The following is a 26744-nucleotide window of genomic DNA, read 5'->3' as shown; positions in this document are numbered from 1 at the left end:
AGCATAAGAAAGGCATCTATTATGTCAATAGATTTAAAACACGGCCTTAGACACAGTGAGAACCACTCCAAAGGTTAAGAAGTGCATTCCCAGGGAAAACCTTCAAAGGCCTACATATCATTATATCCCAAAACAGATGGCATCACAGTGTTTGGAACTATAGTTTATGGACACCTACAATCTCAAATAAATCCTTTCTAATCCCACTCTTTTGTATAGATTTTGTACTTTGATGATAACTGCAGGTGCCTTTTCTCCACCACATCATTGTATGTCATTCTATGAATAGTGAAGATACATGTACTTATATGGATATAACTCTTAATAAATACAACTGTTATGCTATATACAAGTATTTTACCAGCAACAGATTTACACTTTAGAAATCTATGCTTCCTACATTCTAATCTATTATATACACCTTCAGTAGTCTGAATTTTATAGGAAAAAATGATGAAAACATACCTCTCTCATATGTTGCTGGAACTATAAAATTGATAAAAATCACTTTGTAAACCAATATACAATTATCTAATATCTATGTGTATATCCTGAAGAAATTCTCAAACACAGGAGATGGGGACAAGAATATTCACAGTGGCATTGTTTATAAAAGCGAAAAACTGCAAACCCGAAAGTTCAACAGGAAGATGGATATATTAACTGTGATATATTCAGACAATGAAATAGTGTACAGCAATGAAAATGAATTAACTGCTACTACATATACCGAAATAGATGAATCCTAGAAACAATGCTGAGCAAAAAGGATAAGTCACAGAAAACCATACATTTCCGTTTACATAAAGTTAAAACCATGCAAAATTGAGTAATGTGTTATTGTTACTTAGGTTCAGGGTTTTTTCATCTAAAATCCTGCTGAAAAAATTAAATAATACTACTGTGACTAACAGATTAAAAGAAAATTTTTCTATTATTATTTTCTGTAAATCTCATACACTAAATAACTTTTTGGATTTAAATTTAGTTTACTACATACAATAAAGTTATATGTAGACAGATAATCTCTAATGGATACTTACAGGTAAAAAATTTAAATATCAAATAATTCAATATTTTAAAATACTAAATGATCTCTTTTATATGTGGAAGCTAAAGAATTTGAACTTATAGAAGCAAAGACTAGAATGGTGGTTATTAGGGTCTAGGGTTGGGAAGAAGTTGGGAAGATGTTCCAAAGTGTACAAAATTTCAATTAGACTGGAAAAATAAATTCAAGAGGCAACACCATGACTACAGTTAATAACAATGTATTGTACTCTTGAAAACTGCTAAGAGTAAATTTTAAATGTTTTTACCGTTAATAAAAAAAGATAAGTATGTGAGACAATGCACATGTTAGCTTGATTTAGCCATTCCACAATGTATGTTTCAAAACAACATGTTGTACATGATAAATATATACAATTTTTGTCAATTTTTAAAAAATCAATTAAAGATAAATACATAAAAATATTTAAGAAAAATATTTAAATTATAATTTATAAAAATATTTAAACAGCATCATAATTTAACTGAAAAAAAGTTTAATTTCATAGTTTACCTGAAACTTCACAGGGCTTGTGAGACTGTAGAAAAGAGTTCCTCTTTAATTCTTGTCTGTATATAAGATGTGGCTTGTTGTGATCATCTTCATGTTCACTCCCATCTGCCTTCATTATAGGTTCTAAGAAATATTCACCATCATGTGCTTTAAATGTACCCATCTGAAAATAAAGAAAATAAAAATGAATTTTTCCCAAGAGTCACTAAGAAGAGAAAGCACATTGTAACATAGGTTAAAATGAGCACGCAGAAGCAAAACAGCGAGGAGTCTATTCACTAACTGTCTTCAACTGAACATAAAAAGTTTCTTTTCCATGGTTCACTTTTCTCTCAACACTCTTATGTACAAAGTCATGAAGACTGGATAGTATTCCAATGAGCAGAGTTAAGATGACAGGCATTCCAGGTATAAAGAATAGCATAGACAAATGCATCAAAATGGAAAAAAAGAAAAGTCTAGAACAGTCTATAAATAATAAAGCTTGTTCGGTTTGATCTATGTAAGATAATAGTGTGAGACAGAAACCTTAAAAGGTAGGCTGGTGTCAGATGTAAGAGATCTCGAATGTGGTACTAGGAGTTTAGAATTTATCTTTAAGCAATGGGAAGCCATTAAAAAGTTTTCACAAAAGAAACACCTGTCTTCTGAATTCCAGAATCCAATATCAAACTTGCTATTCAACATCTCCACTTAAATAGCATTCTCAACCTTAACATATCTAAAGCCAAACTTGATTTCCAATCCAAACCTGCTGTTTCTGCAATGCTCCCTATTTCAGTAAATGGCAGTGTATTTTCTATATTGTTCAGACCAAAAAGCCTTCCAGAGAAATCAAGAATTGCTGTTCACTCAGATCCCATATTCAGTCCATCTGCAAATCCTGGTAACTCAAAGTATAACCAAAATTGAACCAACCACTTCTCCAAAATTTTACCACTACATCCATGATTAATCTAACATTCTCTCTTTCCTTAACTAAATCAATAGCCCTCTATTAGCCTAGTCTCCACAGAGAAGTCACAGTAATTGTGACACAGAAAGTCTGGACGATGTCACTCTCCTCAAAAAAAAAAAAAAAAAAAAAAAAAAGCAAGTCTAATGGCTTTCCACATCACTCAATAAAATCAAAAGTCCTTACAGTGATCTTCGATGTCCTGTGTGATCTTGTGATCTGCCCCACCACCACCCTCCCTGACCCTTTGCCTGAAAGCAAAGGGTGTCAGAGAAGCCAAAGAAGAAAAATTCAATTAAGATAAATTAATCAATAGTGTGAAATAGTCCCCCAAAACAGTAAGAATAAGACAGATTATTGTTTCAGGCAAGTAAGAGGTTTTTAGTAATCTTCTAGAGAGTAGTTTCAGTAAAAGGGTGGGACAGGTGAGTGAGATCTCTTTAGTTATCTCTAGATAGATTAAGAAGCTTGAGCTGAATCTCGAAAACACCATTAACAAGTTATTAGTTCAAAATATTAGTCATGGTCATAGCCATATTTATGATCCTCTGTCCCTAGATTAATTAGTAGCACCTTCTTTCTCCGCTCATTTTTGTAACAAACATAGTGAAGTACCTGATTTTTTCCTCATATAATCTTTAGTAATCCTTTAATTTTTTTCTGAACATTCTTAAATTATGGCAGTCTGGAGACTTGTCTGATATATGTTTACAGGATGGTTTTCTTTCAGTGCTGAAAAGTAAAGTGTTTAGGCACTCTTAGTGTGCTAATGTCACTCTTAGTGTGCTCATGTGTTAAGATTACACAATAAATGATTTGAAAATTAATTAAATTCCATCAGATATACTGACTCTAAAGCACTGGAATTATAGTCTATAAAATCCAAAGCAATGCCATAAATTAAGAATTCTTATCTATTTCTTGGATACTTTTCTAATGGCCTAACATACTTCACTAATTCTACCAGCATCTATTTTCCAAAGATAAGTACAAATCACTTATTTTCAACATATACCAAAACTCCAGCATTCTATGTCCTCCCAGAAAACTAATTTCAACTATACTTATAAGAAGTAACAAAGACACTTTTCTTGAAACCTGAGAACGTAGATCCATGGAAAATCCCTTTCTGTCTTTTTTAAAAAGCATGCTGAAGAAGGGAAATGTGATAGTATCTTGATAAAAGATACAAATAGACATGAGAGAGCTTGTTTACTTAACTAAATGCACCTACAAAACCAGTCTGAATAGCATCGCACTACTCTCAAGCAATACTGAAAACATTTTTATTATACCACAGAATTTTCTTACACTCCTTTTGGATCAAAATCTAGGAGCTACTTCTATTTTAATGTTCCAATAAAACTGCACATGGGTCCAACCTGTGTTCCCATATGAGAGGAAGTGAATATAGTTCTATCCAGAGGCCATCAGCACCTCCTTTTAAGCAGTGCTGGAATACTCCAGCCTGCTAAGAATATTGCCTTTATAACTTAAAGGCCTTTTCTTAAATAAAACCTTGTATGTTTGAAAACACTAAGTTCAATAAAAAATGGCAAATATTTGTTCTCAAAGTGATTTCTCTTTTTATTTATCAATGAAGGACTTAAAAGTATTTTACTTCCATCAATTTTTCTATAATCCACCCCATTGCAGTAGACTTCCTGTTCAAATAATAAAAATATTAGGGCTTTGCCTAAAGGCTCCTAAGGAAGCACTTAATTTTTTTTTAAACTTGGAAAGAACCTAGTAAGGTATTGGAGGACTTAACAAAACAGGTGGTTCGTAAAATTATATTTAGATCATGCCATATTTTTAGCAACCAACCTATCTGCAGATGGGTACTGCAATTTGATTCATGATAAATGCCAATCAAATTCCAAACACTTTCTTTCAATGACTGTTAAATGCAGCAAAAGTAGTTTTCACTTGGGCAAGGGTTTCCCAGTTACTTAGAGTAATGATCTATTTGCCAAGCTGTTTTGAAAGGTAGTGATTATACAACTGGTTCCAATTTATTCCCATAGGTCAAAATTTTTATGTTTGGAGGATTTTATACAATTGAATTGTTTTTCCAAAATATTCTTATTTCAGTAGTGTGGCATTCATCCATATATTTTTTCACAATACATGGGAAACACATGTACTGTTGCTATAACCAATAACATACTCTCAGATTTTATTAAAGGGTAAAAACAACAAGTACAAAATATAAACCCCTTGGACTCTTTTCCCAAATCATTTACAATTATCACATTAGGCACTGGCAACTGAAGAACAACATTTGAAAATAAGGTGCTGTTGAATTGTTGACTAAAATATTTAATTTTTCAATATTTAATCATAAATCATATCATGAGAATCGGTATGATGATATTTATAAGAAGAATGCCCAGATATGAGTTCTGGGTTTGTACTCATGAAATCTTGGGAAAATTACTTTATGTCTCTGACCTTCAGTTCCATTATATGTGAAACAAAAGTGAAACAATTTTACCCTATTTCCTAAGAAAGGTAATGTGTGTTAAAAAGATGCTCATAATAGGAGCTGATAACTATTTTGAAATTGAACACATTTTGAAACAGGATGAAAAATTCTCCACTAAAAACACAGATGTTACAGCCACTCTTTTTACCATAGGCAGAGTATAAATGTTATATAATAAAACATCACAAAGATGAACTCAGGATTCATTGTGTTTTGGGATACTCTGTTCAATGCAAAAAGGTTTCTCTTCCTGACAGTTCCTTATTATAACACTAATGATCATGCCTAAGGAAATAGTGTATTATACACAAACATACATTGAAAAAAGGAATAAATGGATGATATGAAGAAACATAAGAACTGGTTCCAGATACATAAAGCAGAAAATTCATTGTAAGTTTTTTTTTTTTAAACGATGAGTTTTTCTTCCTTCCTCTGGCAGCATTCTTTACCTTTCCCACTCCATGGGACACTTCCAGATCACCAGTATAAAAGTGAGACAGGTCAGGCACAGTGGCACATGCCTATGATCCTAGCACTTTGGGAGGCCAAGGCAGGAGGATCACTTGAGGCCAGGAGTTTAACACCAGCCTGAGCAAGAGTGAGATCCTGTCACTGTAAAAAACAGAAAAATTAGCTGGGCCTGGTGGCCAGAACCTGTAGTCCCAGCTACTCGGGAGGCTGAAACAAGAGGATGGCTTAAGCCCAGGAGTATGAGGTTGCAGTGAGCTAGGCTGACGCCACTGCACTCTGGTCCTGGCAACAGAGAGTCAGGCTCTGTCTTGAAAATAAATAAATAAATAAATAAATAAATAAATAAATAAATAAAAGTGAGACAATAACAAGGAAATACATTGCTGATACCTACCTCACTTAAAAAAGAGACTAATCTGACCCATTTGAATCAAGAAAATAAAATAAAGATTCTGGATTCATCTACCCAAGATTTATGTACCCCAAACACTCAAAATCAAATACTGTGTCCCAGCAACATCAATAACAAGGAATAAGTTCTGTAATACTTCTCTTTCTTATAGGCACTGAGCTGTTTCTGACATCATATTAATTCACTAAAAGTGGAGAGGATTATGGAAGAAATGGCTACATTCTTGTGGGGTTTGGGTAGTGGTCCTCAGGACAGCCTCTCCCAGACTCTCACTAAAATTATCCTTGTAGACATAAAACCAAAAATCATAACCGGGAGAAATTTAACACAAGAAATCGTTACAAACTATTTCATAGGTATATATGGATATATAACATATTGCCAAAGTGTTATAAAGCAATGGTACTTAAAAACAAAGACAAAAATACATACAATATCTAGAGGGAGACACGCCATACATACACCAGTCATCTGTCATATTTGTAGCATATATTTTCCTTTTTATCTTTTTATTATAATTATTTTGATATATGGTACTCAATTACTATTTAGCAAATCTATCAATTTTCTTTTCATTTATTATATCGTCCTTTGTATTTTTCCCTGTCTGAAGATTACAATATGCTGTAATTTTCTTCTCCTTGAATATAGTTGGAGTTTTATTTGGTTTACCAGTAAAATGAGAATCCAACATTTTATTTTTCCCTATAATAGATTCTTGGCACTCACAGATTTAACATAAATGCCTTTTAGGCTTTGGCAACTATCACAGGAAACTAACTTGAAGCAATTATCAACACTTAATCTGCTGTCAGAAACCAACTAAGGTTTTGAGGGATTATATTGTCAAAACATCCATGAACCTGGACTAAAAAAGCCTCTGACTGCTTTCACAGTAAAATAACCTACAGGGCCTCAGAAATACCCCAGCATTCCTGAAGCTCTCCCAGCACAGCATCCTCCCCAGAACCCATTTTAGATGTAGCCAAGGAGTAGGATAATGGACAAGACCCTTCCAGAAGGCAGAACCAAGGTAAATGCCTTGTCAATTGATAGACTTTCTAGAAAGATGAATCAAGAAAAGTAATCAAGGAACTCCCCTCCTGCCAGTGGTGTAGTGGGTGGTCTCCATAATTCCTCACCAGAAAGAGTAAAAAATTGCTAAAAATCAGTGACTACTAGGTATCTCCCCTTCTTTCTGTAGGAGATTAAAGTTAGGGTTGCAGTCATGCTGATCATGTTGTATACTGGGTTGGTGGAGGTACAAATAACATTTTTTTTAATTTCTTTTTTTTGGGGGTGATGGTAATAATTTGTCTTTTTAATTCACATTTTGCCAAGCCACAAAATGCCACATCTGGACTTTATGAAGATACACTGTGCATTACCCAGAGATCCTGGACTCTGAGCCAGAGACAGTGGCTTTGTGGGAACCTGGGGTTGTCTCCTTGTAGACAAGATGAGTAGGTATGATGTGTAGGAAGAGATGAACAAAGGAATATTTGGTGATCAGAAGGGCAGCCTGTGGTAAAGGCTACTGATCACCAATATCTATGTTTCTCTCTTCCTTCTGGGAAATCCCTCATTTTCTAGCCCTTTTGCATCGAGGTAGAGCCAGGCAACTAGTTCTCCTCAATAGAAAGTACATAGAAATGGTTTGTGTCATCTTTGGACTGAGACAGTCAGGAGCCTGCCTTTTCCATGCTCTTACTATAGTCATAAATCATTTACCTAGCTCATGAATATATTTTAATAAAAACAATACTATTCCAATAGGAAAAACATTGCTACACCATCAATGCCTAACAGCAGCTGCTAGATAATAAATGACTGATAAGTATTTGTGGGAAAAAATGAACAATTTGTTTCTTCCTCTGAATATTAACATGAATCAGACAGCCTAAATATGTTTTGTAGAAAACAGTAGTTATGATAAGCAAAACAGAAATAAAGCCACAAGTAACAGAGGTCTGATTTAAGCCCAAATGAAAGAAGTTATAAATAGAACACAATTAACTTAGGTATCATCTGAAAAGATTTAATACAAAAACTTTCTATAATAAAACATACCAAGTACTATAACTAAAATGGCAAAAATAATTTTTCTGCATTGAATGACTGATGTAAAGAAGAGCTAGCTAAATATTGGCAGATATTAACAAAGCCACTTTAGCTTATTCATTCAATCATTCATACATGTATTGAGCATTTTCATATGGGAGTTAGGTGCTGAAATGAATATGACTACCATCTCTACCTTCAAATTCTATGAACAAAATAGAAACATAGACAAATAATTTTAATTCAACATGTAATGAGAGTACACATGCATAAAAGTCAAATGATAGAGAACAAAGGAAGACCTGGTCAATTCCCACAGAAGATCAGGGAGAAGGAAGGCTCAAAATGCATCAGGAAGGATGGATAGGAGGAGTTTGGGGGAAAGGACATTCTAAACAGAGAGAGGGGCAAATAAAGTCAAACTATTGTGAAGATTAAAGTAAGTCTCTGATAGAATCAAACAAACATTTCCAGAATAATTACCTCTTTCTTGTCACCTGTTCTTCTGTCATTGTCTTTCTTGGCTAATGACCACAAGATCATTCAGTCATTTAAACCACTGACAACTATTTTGGTGGTCTTCTCTTATAGTCCAGAATTCTTATGGGTCTCCTGCAAGGTTGCTCCACTTCAGCACTATTGACGTTTTTATAATTCTTTGTTGTAGGGGGCTGTTCTGTGCATTGTGGGATGTTTGGCGGCATTGCCTCTACTCACTAGATGCCACATTCCCAATTGTGACTATCAAAAATGTCTCCAGACATTACAAATGTCCCCTGGGAGACAAAACTGCTCCCAGTTGAGAACCACTGGTCTTCAGTAGTGCCCACTCCATAGGCACCCACTCTTCTCCTTCCCCACTGTAATCACGTTATTTCAGGTGGCCTGTCTTCTTTACCCACTGTAGACTACAACAGCCTTCCTCTCTGTGACTCACTGCCTCCCCATACCCTGTACAATGTTGCCTCCTGACACAATGAACTAACCTACCATATACAGTTTAAGCCCTCACTCCTTAGCAATGCATTCTGGGCCCTTAATTTGATTCTAACCCTACCTTAAATCCTCACCACCCAACCTACCCTGTTTCTCAGTTCCATAGACCCACAATAAGCCCCTGAATTTTCACATCCACATATGTTTATACATCCTTCAAAGTCTAGTTGAGAAGCCTTCCCCTGCACAGTCCTCACAACTCTCTTAATCACTCCTTCCTTAATCATTCTTTTTTTTTTATTTCAGCTTATTATGGGGGTACAAAATTTAGGTTGTGTATATCGCTCATGCCCCCCCACCCCCGCCCAGTCAGAGCTTCAAGCGTGTCCATTCCCCAGACAGTGCGCTTAATCATTCCTTATTCAAAGTTTACATAAAAGTTTTTATGCTATGCACTTTGGCCAAGGACACTTTGAAATCCATCACAGTGTTTGCACCCTGGCCACGTCTCCCAAGGGCTATTCCCAGTTAGTAATTGAGTTGCGACAGTGATACCAAGGCCGACTCATTCCTGGGTGGCAGGGAACTCATCTGGCCATGTATGGCTCAAGGAGGGCTTTGCTAAACCTTGGTTGGACTGCCCAGTAGCCTAGGATGCTTCTACCCAACATTCTCATCCTTTCTTTTCACCTGTTTCAGACTTATATCACTCTCTCAGCTCTCCTTAGTTTCCCTAACACAGACATTTCTCCCTAAATAAAATCACATCTTGGCATCTGCTTCTTATAGGACCTGGACTAACACACACTAGAATGTTCAAAGTAGAGGCACAGGAAATTCTCTCTACTCTTGTTGGACTAGTATTTGAGTGAGCACATCAATAACTAAAAGAGGTTATTATAAGTTTTCCCAATAACAAAAAATATGAATACAGATGGCATGAGTAATAATCCAGGGCTATGTTATTTCTGGGAAAATAAGTTTAGAAAATAATAAAACTAAAATTTTGCCAGAATAGACAAAAAGCAGTAAAGACACTATTGATAGTTTCCATGCTTTTATTTCCTGTCTGAACAAGAAGTTACTAGATCAACTCAATAATCAGTCATCAGAGAGCACTAGTCCCTGACACTTTGCAGAATGGCTCATATAAGAAATTTCACAAAAGTACACAGGGCCACTACAAGATACTCCATGAGAATACTGTATAAGCTAGATGTAATGTCTGGTTTTATGACATCTGGAAACTGTTTCCTTCAACCAAAGGCTGCATTGCCTCAAATCCCAACAAGAAATAGTGAAGTTAACTGTCTAGGTGGTCAAGTTAGTCCCTGAGGGCCTTTAAAAGAAGTGAACCTACTACATAATATGAGAAGGAGGCTACCAGAGGCACAGGGGATTGTCAGGAATAGTCTGTGTAAAATTCATACACCCCATCCCGACAACTACACGCTAACTTATTAAATATTGCTCTCTACTTTGGCAAGATTATTTATTAACATTATGAGAAGATAGATTATACAGTCATAAAAAAGTTCATATTGACCTCAAATTTGGCAAGAGTATTTATCAACATTAAAAGAAGATAGATAATATGACATAAAAAGGTTAGAGTTTAATATAGGAATATTAAAGCCTAATAACTATATATTATGTGACAGTCTATCAATGGATTAAAAACATTGAGTTTGATTAGCCATTACATTACTTATAGAAAATTTTATGATTCAGTTCATTATACCTACTATACATTTTGGAAATACATAAATAAATCTCTGTTAAGAGATGTTTGAATCATGGGATAAATAAATGCTTATGGGAAGGAAAAATTATAGAGAAGGAAAGATTAGAGAAGCAAGAGTTATACACATGTTAAACAAAGAAAATTTCTGGCAGACTCTTAGCCCCTTCTAGTTCTTGGGCTCAAAACACTTAGGAAGAAAATCAAACAATACTAGTTATGCTTCAGTGACTTAGTAAAAGAGAAAAACATGTAAATATCAAAATTTCTAAATGTGGGAAAAGATTAACCATATAGAAATTAAAACATAAGTTCACATGTTTTGGGTTAATTCAACACTAACAACTAAATGGAATCAATAAATATGTTGGCTTGTCAATTTTAACAAATGGCTGTATGGGGATAATACTTTGAAAATATCAATTTGACTTGTTTTTCATGCCTTTCCTCTGTAAGTCACATTCTCCAGCAGCCACCAGAGAAGGGAAGGGTAAACGCTACCTCAAATGGGAAGACAGAAAGGTAATGGGTCAACCAAATGAGATGTAAAAGGGGAACTCAGTAGATACTGGGGGTGGGAGGGAAGGGAAACACATGGTAAGATGCATGTGCATTAACTTCTTTAGTAGGGGTTAAAATCCCGGAAATAGAAGGCATATTAGATTGTTTAAAGGCACTGCCAAGAGAAGTGCTTTAGCATGCTATGTGGGACTCAGAGAATGGACCCTTTGAAAGAGTTCTCCACACACACCAAATTTAGAGGTGTAGAATGGTTTGACAAAGGGAGGAACTGAGTTCTTCTTGACTCTCAAATGCCATAGAGGGTTTGAGGCCCTTAGAGGGGTCTGCAAGACTACCAATAGCATCACCAAACTGGCTGACCTGGAGAGTACTGCTGCAGGACCGTGTCTCTTAGGGCTGCACAATGCATCAGCCAGACAAGAAATCAAACAAATATTACAGCCAGAACTCAAAGGGATCTACAGCACTAGTGAGGGCCCAGAAGGGGAAGAGTCAGCAAGCAAGACCAGTGAGCTCTAACTTCGCGAGGAGAAGAAAGGCCATAATTCTCAGGACCAGAATTCAGCTGCTGGTACCAGAGGGGTACAAAGAGACTCTGGCACAAAGAACATCACCAGACACTTGAGGAACTGGAGAACACTACAATTCCTTCACCCTTCTCCCTAACAATACAAAGACCTCAGAACACTTTATGACCCTGTATATGGTCGGTTTTCATAATTGGTCAATGTATGCTTGAATCCAGCAATGTATAAAACAATACACTTTAGCAGAAAAAATAAGATTACGTGCTTATTTCAATATATTCATGAAAAGCATTTAATAAAATATGACATCCATTCATGATTTAAAGCAAAGCAAAAAATAACTAGAAAAAGAAGAAAACTTCTCTAAATTAATAAGAATGATTCCAAAAATCTCAACCTTAGCATTTAATGAATTGATAAAGGTTAAACTGACTGTCACACTAGAAAAAAACTTTTCTTTTTCCTTGGGGCCATGGTGTTTTATTACAAAAACAGACTAAAAACTTTGAAAACAAAATGATGCTTTCTAATGTAATGAAAAATTTGTTATTTTATTGTTTTCTGTGCATGAGTTATATGCAACCAGAAAAATAGTTCAAGTGGCTCTAGAGGTAAAGAGATGTGTGAGTTACATATGCTTCATGAGGCCCCGGGCTCAAAACTAGCATGAGTTAAATAAAACTCACATGGCAGTTAATGTGTTAAAGCCAGATCATCACATTCAAGTAAACAAGGTAACAAAGATAAGTTAGGAAGCAAGTAAGAGCAAGGTCATAAGGTTAGCATTATTGAGTTCCCAGGCTTTGTATCAACATTGATCTGTAAACAACCCAGCTGGTCCAGGCTTTGGGTACCACAATTTATCCAGCTATAAAGACTAAAGACTACTGAGACTAAAAAGAGGAACCTGATATAATGGCAAATGGATTCTAAAACCTACCAGAGGTTCTACAATATGATGAAACCATTAATCTAAAGAAATTTATTTAATGTCAGAGTTTGGGTAGAAAAAATATATACAATCATAAATAGGTAGCTAATATCTTAGTGATAATATCAAAAATGAAAAAATCAAAGAAATGTCACTTATCTCATTACTAAGTTAGACTTATAATTGGTTATGATCTCACTACTGAAATAAAATTTAGATCCTGGTACTATATCACTGGGAAATTTCTGTCTCTGCAATGACTGATGTGCTCAACTTAGCCTTATACAAATGCAAAGAAATCCAGCAAGGTAATTATGTGTTATATATGAAAATAAATTTTTAAATGTTAAATAAACCAATTCTGATAATAAGTTCCTCAAAAGAAAAGTACATAAATAAATCAGATTAATAATGCATGATGACGACTTAGGCGACTGTATCCAAATTGACACAGTGACAAGAAAAGATAAACTCCCATTATGACTCAAAAACATCTTCAACTTCTTTCTGAATTCAAAAAGGGGATATTCAATAATCATCCGAACTTAACATTATGAATCAAAATAAGCAGAAACATCACTCCTAATAATGTTTCCCTTCTGGAATGTTTTCCATTCCATAAAATACTAAATCAAGCAAACATATTGACCATGACAAATTTGTGGTAGAAAATCTAGGATTTTCCTGACAAACTAAATATTATTTCAAAAAGGTTTTAGAAAAGAGAATATTATTCTTTCCTTTGAAGTACATATGGCTGTGTAAATATTGGAGTGTGTTTCTGCCATTCTGATGCTGCAAATATTTTACGTTTATCCATAGCAGAAAGGAAGGAAATTGTGGGAGGCATTTCATGTAAATACAACTCCAGATAATCACTTGAAAAACAGCAAAGAGACTTTCTGAATTTTCTTAGTGACCAAAGCTCACGCCCAGGAAGACATCTGAAATCAATTAACCTGAAAAGAAGTATTATATTTGGCCTACAGAGAACTGTGATCAATTTTTATTTAATCAAAGAATAAACAGTGATAACGTTCTGAAACTATCTCTGAATACCTTTCTAAAGGTGTCGTGTGTGTGTGTGTGTGTGTATATGCTAAACAAAAGCTAGAGTACTTGGGAATGGTAGAACCCTGTAAAACAATTCCTAGTTCTTGTTTCTTCTTGAACATGTATTTCTCAGGTGAGTTACTGAAGAAATGTGATAATATCTGTTTTAAAAAAAGTATCCTTAACCTGGGGTTCCATGAACTTGGATGGGAAAAAGTTTCATCTTTATTTTCATCAACCTCTGATAGTGAACATTTCCTTCAATTATGATTATAAGTGAAATCACAGATATTGTGGCTTTGTTACCAATAAAATAATACTTTCATGTTCATTAGAGTTGATGTAACTAGCTGGATTGTTTACACACACCACCACCACAGTAGTAGCAAATAGACATCACCAAAGGAACTTATTATTTAATGGATTAATAAAGAAGTATATGTTACTACTTCACGATTTGACTGTATAATATTTTGATTCCTGTTTTTATTTAATTGGCTTCCTTTTTAAGATTATGCATGTTATTTTATGCATTTAAGTTATCATACTGAATAGAGGTCCTGGGTTTCATCAGACTGCTGAAGAAAGTTCATGGCAAAAAAATAAATAAAGTTAAGAACCTCTGTTTTAGAGAGAGAGAAACAAATGAAACACATAGAGCCAGATATTTTATTTCATTTTCTTTCTTCTCAGTCAAGTTTTTACAAAATTTCTTTGACTCTTGTCACTCTAATGATCATTTCTCACTTGCTGGCACCAGGTCTTTATAGATAGACTCTATGTTTCAAGTGCAATGCATCTTAAACAGATTCAAACTCTCCCCTATTCTGTACTTCACAGATCAATGACCATCCCCATACTATCAACAAAACAAACTTTCCCTGTTCAAACTTTACCAATGACAGCCTTTTCATTTTATGTATACTCATTCTCTTTTCCTGCTAGCATTCTAAATTCCAGGACCAAACTTAAGTAAATTCAGAAGATTCCGCCTCAATAGGTCACCAGGAATGGGTACATCCGAGTTAAACAGCCTGCCCTACCATTGGAAACCACACCCCACTTGTATCAGAGGCCCCGCAGGCCACTTTCTGATCACTGCTCCACCATCTGACACTTTCAAGAAAGATGCTCTTAGCTATGTATAGAGGATCGATTTAGCCCAGCAGGCAGAGACATGCTTATCCAGGCTTTAGAGCCTTCCAAACTCCTCTCCCTAGGCAGGAGGGAGTGGCCTCTGGCTTGGGTTCACCTAGGTGTCAGTCCTTCTGGTGGCCCACCCTGAACTCTTGGGTCATCAACCACCAACTCGAAAATGCGAGACCCGGCTCCCTAAACGCAGCCCTTAACTGGATCCCAAGAGAATGCCAAGGAACCCGAGGACGCTTACCAGGCCTCCACACAGGCTGAAGACGGCCGTGTGATCCTCCCGCGCGTTGACCTGGCCGCGGTAGAAGCAGTGGCGCAGGTCTGGGGGCCCCGCGCCGCGCCGCTGGGCCTCGCGCGCGGGGGCCCCCAAGTGCACCTCGGTGTAGCCGGCGGCCAGGAAGGCTGCGTCGGCGCTCAGGTTCAGCCGGAAGAGCTGCCCGTAGGCGCTGATGCGATAGTGGGTCCTGAACGGCGTGGGTTCCAGCGCCTCGGAGCTGCGTTTCTTCCTGCTGAAGTGACGGCTCTGAGGGAACACTTCTCCGAACTCATTGACCCGCGCGGGGGTCACCACTTCGTAGGAGGCCAGTGTCCTCACCAGGGCTTCTGCAACCACAGCGATATGGCCACTGAGCCCCCAAACGTTCCTAATTTCCCAATCCCAAACGTCTTTAACCAAAAGTGCCCGCTAAAGGTCCCAGATCCCAATACACCCGGGGACACTACAAATGCACATATGCTGGGAGCGCGCACACGCGCACACACACACACACACACACACACACACACGTGCGCGCTGTGACTGTCCGTGCCCTGCTTTCCCACATCCGCGACTTGCTCCACCCTCCCCAAGCAAGTACCCTACCACTAATGGCCCTGAGCAGCCCACCTCCTTCCCCAGTCCTTCCTCGCTTCCCTGCCGCCGCCAACTCGTGCCCGCCGGGTGCACGCGCCACCCTGCCCCACGCGCCCCCGCCGCGTGGTCCCGGGAGTGAGAAGTGTCCCCGGCGCCCGTGATTCCTCGAAACCCCTCGCAGCCGCGACCTCTCGGATGCTTCGGGCCGGCTGACCCGGGAGCCCCGGGAGCCCCTCAGGGCCAGCGTCCACCCGTGGGCTGAGCCGCTCGCCCCCTCTGTCCGCACGTCCCGCTCGGGCCCCCGGCGCCCCCGCCTCACCGCCCAAGGCGTCGCGCGGTGACCTTACCTTGCCTGGGGTGGAAGTGAACTTCCCAAGACCTGGCGATGAAGAGCGAGAGCTGGTAAAGCAGCCCCGTCAGCCACTTGGCCACCCGCATGGTTCCACCCGGGGGATCCCGACCGGGGAGGCCGACTGGAGCCGCCGGCCGCCCGGCCGGCTTCCCCCGCGCTCCGCTGCCTCTCCGCCCTCTCGCCGCCGCGCTCCGCCGGCCGCCGCGGCGCCTCAGCAGCCTCCGGAGCAGCAGCCCGGGCCCCGGGCCGGCCCGTCTCGCCCCACCGCCAGCCTCCGCTCGCTGAGCCACTGCTTCATCGCACTTCAGCCCCGCAGCCCCCGGCGCGCCCTCGGCAGCCTCGCTCCTCTTCCTGCGCCCGCGCCACGCTCAGAAACCTCCGCTCAGGTCCAGCTCAGCGCGGGGAAGCGGCTCGACCCAGCAGGAACGGTGCCAATATAGCCACCCCGAGCCGGGCGAGCGCCGGGGAGAGCCCGCCCCTAGGGGCCGGGCCCGGCCAATCAGCGGGAGGCGCGGCCCCGGCTCGCCCGCCCGCGCGCGGCACCCCCCAGCCGCAAGCGGAGTGGGGTCCCCGCGGGCTGCAGCGGTGGTCGCGCAACGTGGTGTGCAGCCCCGAGCCCCGACTGGATGCCACCCCGTTACCTATATAACCCAGCGTGGTACAAGCATCCACACAGGTGAAAGATGCATGAGGTTGCTAGTTTTTACAATGAAATGACGAGCCATCAGATAGAAAATTTTTGCTATTTATGTTGCACGGTAACTTTGGGCTTCCCCAACAAAATAAGATCAGCTACAGTGGGAAGTTCTCATAGGCAGTGGATACTACCAATGAAGTTTAGTGGCCACATGTCATTTACAAGGGCCCCTGGGTGTGGTGGGAACTGCTGGTAGTCTAAGAGTTATATAGGTGGGGAGAGGAAGATGAGTTTGTAATCAACAAACACTTCTGGATGAGCATTTCTGGCAATTGCCTAAAGAGATTCAAGAACGGGATCTGAGTCTCCAAAGTTCCAGTAACTTATTTTTTCCTTCTAAATATTCATTTTTGTACTTAATTTTGCATCGAGGGCCACCCAAAATTATATAAATGTCAAGACCCACCAAACTTGGATCTGCCTTTGCCTATGGGTTATTGTTTTAATGAGAGTTTCTGCTGGCAGTTCCACAGTATTCATATATCCTTTGCTTATAATATCTAGATGACCCCAGGTATCCACAATTATCCTCCTCAACAATTATTATGGCTCTGAATCCAGTTGTAGCCCAGTGTCGGTTGAATTGGATAAACCCTCAGTGGCAGCTGAAAGCCATCATTACAGTACTACTTTCCCATTTCCCAAATCCACCTGTTTGATTTGCAGGTTCCATAATTACTTCTGAATACCCAGTATGAAAGCAAAAGGGGAGGGAGGGATCAGACTGTCTTGAAATCCAACCAGGGGAGAGAAAGAATATAAAATAAAAAGTAAAGGAATATGTGGGTAAATCTTCACAAACACAAAGGAAAACACTTTGAATTTAGTTCCTGCCTGCCTTACCTCCTCTGAGCTCTCAACAACGGAAATTCAGCTGTCTTTGAATTGACCTCTGATGGATGCCTCTTCACTTTTATATCCTATGCTTGTGCCATCTCTTGTTCACCATAATCTTGAACAATCTTGTTCAAGAAAAGAGAGTTTAATCATACATCTCCCAAAGAAATCATCCAGCTTGGTGATGGTTATTCTTCCACAATTACTCCCCTTTTTTGTACCCTTCTCACAAGTGTCATTTCATTCATCAGAGAATTACAGATTTCTGGTAGGTTTTTTTTTTTTTTTCATTTCTAAGTTAAGCATACTGTTACTCTAAACAAAATGAAAGTGTACTTTACTCACACCTGTCTGTTTAGTGGTTACCTTCAGTACATTATAAAGTAATTTTAATTACATTCAGCTCTCAATGCATCTTTACATTAGGAGCCATGCCTTCCCTCCTGCAAATAACAGAAAACAAAACTGCACCTGTTTAATTGGGTGACTGCTGACTGCAGGCAAAATAGGTATTTCATTTCCATCATTGAGTGTTTGTCACTCAGAGCAGTACTTACAATGGAACATTCGATTTTCAGTCTGCTTTAACTTTTTGGAAATACTGTGTTAAGAGTGGGCTGGTTTTCTTTTCCATTTTTTAAAAAATGGGGAGGTGTATGGGATGTGTATTGTATGTTATAAGCTTTACAATGTTCAGTAAAGAGTATTATTTCTCTCATAGAAGGTAAGTGTTAAATTTTCATGCAGTATCTAAGTAACTAAGCTGAATTTCTACCAATCCTTTCTGACTCCAAATGCTTTTTCATTATCCTAGGCTATACATGTTATGATATTCAAATGGCTTGTCTTTCTTCCTCCTACTCTACTAATGAAAATGTCATGAATAAGCTAATCTATGCCATTTAAATCAAGTTATTTCCTCACATTGATAATTAGAGCTCCCACTTATAGAATTCCTCTGACATACCAGGCACTATACAAGGGACTTTAGACAGGTTACCTATTTAATTTACCCGTTACACCCACGGGCTCAGAGAAATTAAGTAATTCACTCTGGATCAAATATCAAGCTAGACTCAAATCTCTGTGGTTTCAAATTCCATACTTTTAAAAAGAAAATTGTACTCTTCAAACCAGCTCAAATCTGACACACAGTTGTAGCCAAAAACTCAGAAAATGAAAGTCATAGTTATATCAAATAAAATTTTGTTTGATTTGTAACTCAAACAATCATCATTATAAATAAAAGCCCATTATAAATACAAGCCATGCAAGCAGCTTGGCACAGTGTGGAGAAAATATTTTCTATCTTTCAAAGCAGGAATGTGCTCACTAAACTCAGGGGTTGATAGACCTTGTTTTATAATCCTAATTCTACCCTAATCAGCTGTGTAATCTTGAACAATTTACCTAATGTAAGCCTACTTTTTCTCAGTTGTAAGATCGAGATAACAATAGTAATCTTGTACAGTTGTTAAGATGATGAAAAGATATAATACAGGTAATATACTTGGCATAATACTGAAAAAAATGTTCTCAATGCATGTTCATGCTGATTATGATTTTTATTACATGACAATAGGAGAATGAATGTTCATGCCAAAAGGAGCAACTATTTGAACACTGACTGCTTTTCTAATATTAATAGGTAGGATTTAGGGTGGTCAAACTTTATGGTTTACCTAGGACTGAGGAGTTTCCTGAGATAGAAGACTTTCAGGCTGGGCACGGTGGCTCACACCTGTAATCCTAGCACTCTGGGAGGCCGAGGCGGGAGCATAGCTCGAGATCAGGAGTTCGAGACCAGCCTGAGCAAGAGCGAGACCGAGACCCCATCTCTACTAAAAATAGAAAGAAATTATCCGGCCAACTAAAAATATATATAGAAAAAATTAGCTGGGCATGGTGGCACATGCCTGTAGTCCCAGCTACTCGGGAGGCTGAGGCAGGAGGATCACTTAAGCCCAGGAGTTTGAGGTTGCTGTGAGCGAGGCTGACGCCACTGCACTCACTCTAGCCTGGGCAACAAAGCGAAACTCTGTCTCAAAAAAAAATAATAATAATAATTCTTTTGATGTCCATTTTAACATATGGGTCAGAGCTGGGTTAGTTTTGTTTAATCAATTTTTTCCCCTCATTATGGTCATATTTTCCTGCTTCTTTCAATGCCTGATAATTTTTTACTGGCTGTCATACATTGTTAATTTTACATTTTTGGGTGCTAGATATTTTTGTATTCCCATAATTCTTCTTGAGCTTTGTTTAGAATGCAGTTAGGTTACTTTGAAATAAGTTGTTTCTGGTCTTGCTTTTAAGATTTGTTAAGCAAGAGTATGTCAGTGCTCAGTCTAGTTAAGTATCCTCCACTACTGAGGCAAGACCCTTCTGTGTCCACTACCCAGTGCCCATGAATCAAAAGGCTTTCCAATCTAGTTAGCAAGAATAGGCTATTCCTGGCTCTGTAAAAGCCAGGGGCACTATTACCTATAATCCTTTTGGTTGTTTCTTTCCCTGTGCTTGCATAGATAGTTTCTTTTCATGCATGTGCACTATTTTTAAAGACTGAAATACTTCATATTCTTTAAATATGAAAAAGTTAATTTAAAATATGAATATTGCTGTATACATCAGGATAGTTCACCTTCACCTCCTGGAAATTGTAGTTTTATCTTTTTTTAAAGAAAAATGATAACTCCCAGATCATATAACAGTCATCATAAACCAATGAGGTAGAAACCATGTGGGGGAAGTAAAGACATTATTCAAAGTGGAGCAAGAAGGCTCAGGGGAACATATCAGGTAACACCAGAAAAAAATAAGATTTCTGAAGATGAGTCCTGACCTTGTTTTGTGAAAGCTATATTCCTTTTGTGGAACATCAGAGATTAAGTGAGCAGGCTGTCAGCAGAAGTCCTCCTGGACCCAATTTTGTCTACAGAAGCAAAGGAAGTGGGCTGTGCAAATAACAACAAAGAGGAGCCAGAGCTGTAGGATGCAGTCTGCTTCTCTGACAGCAGAGAAGGAAAGAGGCTAGAAGGCTATTCTGCACCTCTCATCCCAATAAATAGCTGGTCCAAGAAAAAAAATCCATTTAATCCAAGCATGAATTTTATTTCTTAAGATGGCACATAATAAATGCAAATGTACTATAAGAAACAAATCTGAGAAAGAGCATCAAGATTTACCTACAGATGAAGAAAACACACTGGAAAAATATTGCCATGGAGCAGATAAAAGTTGTCACCAAACATTTATCATGGACTTTTAAAAAATTAATGAAATGACTACTTTTGAAGTAATGCATCACAAAAGAAATATAGGAACTCTGGGAAGATATACAAAGACAACAGGAAGAAATAAAATATGCTCTGGCAGAACTCAGAAAAGAAGTGGAGGAGTGGGGAAGTATCTTAAAATAAAACTGAAAATAGCACAAAGGAGGATAGAAAATATATAATAAGGAATATAGATAAAATGGGAAAATGACTACATTGTAATAACAATAAAGAGAAGAAGGAAGGAAGGAAGGAAGGGAGGGAGGGAAGGAAGAAAGAAAAAATTAGGGAGAAAACTACAAAGAAAAGATGTGCATTGGAGACTCACATACAAAGACACGTTTGGAATAGTTCTTGAAGTAAAAAATTAATGAAATGAACAGAACAAATTTTAAAGTTATAATTCAAGGTGCTTTTGTTGAAATAAAAGACTTAAATCTTCTTATTGGACAAACACACTGGGTAGAAAGGAATTGACCAGAATGGTCAACATGAAGACATTTCCCAGTAAAGCTATTGAGCTTTAAAATAAAGAATGCTCTTTTTGCCTATCCAGGAAAAATAAATATTATTTATGAAGGAAAAAAAGTAGGCCAAATCCATATTTCTCCACAGCAACATTCAACAGCAGAAGCCATCAGAAGACATTCAACACATGAGTGATATCTTAGTATGTATATGTATGTGTGTGTGTGTGTGTATATTCAAGAAAAGAAACATGAGTCAAGGATTCTATATAGCTGAGCTGTCTTTCAAGTAGAAACTATATACAAACAGTTTTGAATATACAAGAACTCAGAGAACATTTTTCTGGAAGCCAAAATGCAGCCAACCAAGCAATGGGTAAATTATGGCAAAAGGAATGATGGTGAGCATTGAAAAATTTTAACTTAGAACTAAAACTGAAACCAATGTTAGGTAATAGAACTAAGGCAAATGTTATAGTGCGAAATGATAAACAAAGACATAAATATGTGGCAGTTAGGAATATGTACATAGCTGCATAGCATATCAATCACCTCTATGTAGCAGAAATTACAAGTGTCATAAGGAGATATAGGAAAGAACAGATTAGTAGTAGGAGTTTTTAATTCACATCTATCAGTTAATGACAAAATAGAAGGGCAAGAACATAAGTGAGGATATGAATGACCTAAATAGCATAATTAATAAAATAGTTATATTTTGAAAATATACCTTTTATTATTATTGTGTTTGTGTAACATTCATACAGTCCAAAAAGTAGGACTAATTCAGACAACATTCTCTGATCACAATGTAATAAAACTAAAAAATAACAAAGTAGTAAAATTAAAGGTTTTTCCAGAGGGAGTTTCTAAACAACTCTTGGGTCAAATAGACAATGCAAACATATATTGAAAATCATTTTAGAAAATCAGCAATAATGAAAAGCTACACATCAGAACAAATGGGATAGAGATATGATAGGACTCAGAAGAAAATTTATAACTTTACATTTTTAGATCATTTTTAAAAGGAACGAAAAAATAAATTCAGCCAGTAACTAATATATTGGTAAAAAAAATTAATGGAAAGCAGAATTCAGGAATTAATAAAGATAGAAGAAGAAATAAAAGAGTTAGAAAACAAAATCTAGGCCCTCATTATACTAAAGATAATGTGTTTAACTGACTTTGACGGGAAAGTTTGACGGAGAAGGAAAACTCAAAAGTCTACTTGAGAAGTTAGCCTGATTATGTGAAGCTTAGAATAAGAAGACACTCACATTATCCTTGGGACAATATTTTTATTTGTTTTGTTTTTTGTCATGGGTGATGAGCATGAGGTTTCAAGAAAAAGAACTTATTCTTGGTTTATATAACTGAGAGGAAGAAAAATTAAAGAATGCATTTTACATCAATACCATTAAGTAATAAAACTAAAAAGTAACAACACAGTTATGAAGAAAGATACACATCACAATGTCAGAATGATGGTCTTGGTAGGTAGATCATAAGTAACCTCTATTTTCTGCTTTTTGCTACAATGAGCATGTATTCTTTAAATAATAATAATTAAAATGTGACTCTCTACTTCACAGTATATTCAAAAATCAATTCCCTATGGATTGCAGAACTAAATGTGAAACATAGAGTAATAGAACTTTTAAAGAAAATATATTGGCCTCTCAATAAGTAAAACTTTCTTTAAAAGGAATCAAAAGTGAGCATCAACCAAAAAGTATGAACTTGATTACAGTAAAATTAAGAACTTCTGTTTGTCAAAAGACACCATTTGGAGACATATAAACAAGTCCTTTGTTTTTGAATGTATAAAAATAAAAATAAAATTAACATAAGAGATTACAGTAAACTTAAGAACTGCTCAAGACACTGTCAAAAGAGTGAAAAGTGTGGGAGAAATGATTTGTAATACATTTACCCAACAAAGATTTATATTCAGAATATATTAGAAAAAAGCTCCTTTAAATTAAAAAAAGAAAACCAAATCTCTTTTTCATATTACGATCTATAACCTGTTTGTTGCACAAATATTATAGGATTATTTAAGAGAAGTATTTTTTCTAACACAATGGATTCACACTGAAGATATCAATTGATTTTCTATACATAGTGATGTCCATAGTCCAATAAAAATAAAATGTAATTGGAAGAGTCAACTGCTTTAAAGGAAAATATTTTTTTAAACAAAATAGTTGTTTTTGTTTAAATAGTCCTTATATTGGAATTATACAAAGCATAATGAACTGATGTGTCTTGCTCCTGAAAATTGGTCTCTTGGCCAAATGTTCTTGAAAACAAGTTCTTGATAGTTTATGGTCTAAGATCCATGTAAATAAAATACTTTCTTCCAGACAAAGTATTTAATAAGTAGTACCAAAATTCTAGCAATCTATTAGGGATAGAAAAGGTTAAAAGAATTATTACCACTAACATTTTTTTAATTCTACACTAATGCAAAGATACACTGTATTTAGAAAAAGCAAACATAACTTTAAGTAGGTGTTAAATCAAAAATAGACACTATGTGGCATTTATCCAGTACAGGTTTTGGGGAGGAAGGCAGAAAAAAATGGCAGAAGATCAGAACACATAGAAGCCAGTCTTGGAGTTTACCCCAGGGACATGATTGAATGCCAAATAAGGTGGAATACCACCAGCATGGGGTGAAAATAAGGCAATGAGCCTTAGGAAGCCAGTGAAGGAAAGGATGGCATCATTCCAAAGACAGAAGAATAAGGAACTGTTCTCTCCCTATCCAGCTTGAGTTATAAAACTTTGGAAGCAATGGTAGGAGCTAAAATTATAACTCTATTCTAGCTGTGGAGGTGCCTGGAAATCCATCAGGCTAATGTGATGATGATTGAATGGTTTAAATATAAGACTCTAGAGATATGTTTGCAAAGAGCCAAGTAAATGCCTGCACTCAGGAGAATATGACACCGAGCGAAAATTCATGCAGTCTTTTTCATTCCAGTATACATCACCACATTTTTCAAAACTTACAGCCATTTATTTCACAAAAATATGGACTAATTAGAGTGATGCTCAAGATTTTGTCACACCAGGAAGTATATCAAACTTCTTCATCTTTTAACATCTTAATTTGTTTTCTTACCTATGAAATGAGAAGATTGGACTGTATAACTTCTGTGACCATTTACATACCTAATATTTTATTTCTCTGTAATTGTATGATTTGTAATAAAGTATAAAATGTACAAGATCATCAGGGAATGGGAGAGGTAATAGGCTGAAGAAGTACAATGTGAATACGAATCCTCCTTATCAAAGTGGGGCAGCAAAAAAGTGGATGTTGTACTTTGGGATATAATATAGGAGCTCGAAGAAATACCTTGTTCTTTGATGAAACAAAATAAGTTGGAAACCAAAAGCTGAAGTCAATTTTTTGGCATTCAAAGTAGGTCTATGAAGCTCAGATGAATTAGATGTAGTCAATCAAGTTTTACAAACAGGTTAGAAGAAAATTGTGCATTACATAATTAATTTTGAGAAATTCTGTAGAAATAGAATTTATGTACACTGGCTTCTTTGTTCCATCCTTCTACACTATATACAGATATAGAAACTTAAGTATTAGTTTCTATATTTGAAATAGACTCTTAGAAATGTAATCTCCATTACTGTATATTCTCACCTACACAAATTGAAACCAATAATATATTCTATGGAAAAGTGTGTAGTTTTACAAAATAAGAAAGATATTGTATGAAATAAGTATAATGCTATATTGTTTCCCAATTGTTTTCTATTTACCTAATTTTATTTGCAAGCGCAAGAAAAATGGTTGGAAAAGTTTATGTTTCAGAGCCCAGTTATGAGCCATATAAGTAAGTCACTTTTTGTTAACCCATTGCCCAACTTGCATGCTTATTTACCAAACTTGCTTTTCAGTTGTGCATTCAAAACTCAGATATGCCTTTCACTGAGGACATTAAAATTTTTTTGCTAGTGACTCAAAGCAATTTGAAAAGAAAATTTCTATCTGCTTTAAGAAAAAGTGATGTTTTTGGTATAACTGTTTTAAGGTGAGGATGTTCGTTTGGATTTATTTGGCCTGTTTGCTAAATTATTAATTCATGCCTTGTAAAATTTCTCTATTATGAAGGCTCTCCAGACTCCCCCAGGTAAAGGCAGTTGTGCTTTTTATACTCTAATATAATTTAGCACTTTAGATTATAATTATGTATTTATAGGGCAGGGGCAAGAGCATGATCCCTGTCACATAGTATAGTAAAAATAAAATGTGCTGTTTTGAATTAGTATTAAATATGGAAATATTCTTGCATTTTGGAACTATAAGCATAATTTATCTATCTATATATACACATATATGATACAATCTACTTGAGAAAAATTATTCAATATATATAATTAAAGATAAAGTCATCTTCAGTCTGTCATAGCAAAATTAAATGAATGCACAGGAATTACTTTGAAAATATAATACAGCAGCCTAAGGGATGCCTTACATAGTATTTCTTCATTTACATGGTTTTATATAAAGAAGTGCTGTTCTAACTTACCCTGCCCTTTGAGATGATGCTGAGAATACACAAAGATTGCTTGTATTCAAAATAAAAATGTTGCTCCAATATAGACCAGATATTATCAAGATTTCATCATCTTTTCTTCATTCTTCCAGAAGGAAACAAAAATTCTAACATGAACGTTAAGCTTGTGCCATGTGAATGTATAAACTATGAAAATACCTAGATCTCCATTTCCTTGAACAAATACAAAATAAGGAGTGGCAGGCTAAGTCATCTATTCTTTTTTTTTTTTTTCCTAAGACAGAATCTCATAATACACCAGGCTGGAGTGCAGCAGTGTTATCACAGCTCACTGTAACCTCCAACTCCTGGGCTCAAGTGATCCTCCTGCTGCAGCCACCTGAGTAGCTGGGACTACAGACACACACCACCATGCCCAGCCTAAGTCATCTATTTTTGACAGTGGTTTTCCATGATTCTGGATCAGACCTCACTAGATTGAAATATTTATTAATTATTCTTGTTTGTGCATTGTCTCACCCAATGTAAGCTATAATGAAGGTAGGAGGAGTGAGGTGGGGAGCCAGAACTGTGTGTGAAATCACCACAGGAACCATATCTGTCAGTGAGAAATTTGAGGCAGGATTCTGCAATTATTGTTACAAAATCCCACATGTGAATTTATTTAAATTCCCTATCTCTCACTGTGTCTCTATTTTGATTTGGTATAGTACTCAGGGTCTAGCTCTTCCAGATTGGTCCTAAGTAAAGCACATTGAGGATATTTGTTTGTGGGGTCTCTCTCACTCTCTCTCTCTTCCCCACCCCCTTTCCCTCTTTCTTTTTGTTTCTGCCTCCCATTTTTAATTTTAATATAACAAGAATAAAGGGATATACCCACTTCTGTGGACTGGTTCATCC

At 37.0% G+C, this 26744-nt stretch overlaps 1 protein-coding gene across 1 annotated transcript in view; it reads right to left on the bottom strand.

Annotated features, from left to right (window-relative positions):
* Positions 1 to 16104, bottom strand: part of ADAMTS20 (ADAM metallopeptidase with thrombospondin type 1 motif 20) — a 154674-nt gene extending 138570 nt beyond the window's left edge. The window contains exons 1-3 of the mRNA XM_045555249.1: positions 16014 to 16104; positions 15055 to 15416; positions 1565 to 1727 (exon numbers count right to left, since the gene is read on the bottom strand). Coding sequence (XP_045411205.1) covers positions 1565 to 1727; positions 15055 to 15416; positions 16014 to 16104 — 616 coding nt within the window. The remainder of the gene's footprint in view (positions 1 to 1564; positions 1728 to 15054; positions 15417 to 16013) is intronic.
* Positions 16105 to 26744: the final 10640 nt, after the last annotated feature.

The sequence above is a fragment of the Lemur catta genome, chromosome 6 (genome assembly GCF_020740605.2).
Source record: "Lemur catta isolate mLemCat1 chromosome 6, mLemCat1.pri, whole genome shotgun sequence".
Taxonomy (NCBI): domain Eukaryota; kingdom Metazoa; phylum Chordata; class Mammalia; order Primates; family Lemuridae; genus Lemur; species Lemur catta.
This window is presented reverse-complemented; position numbering and strand designations above follow the sequence as displayed.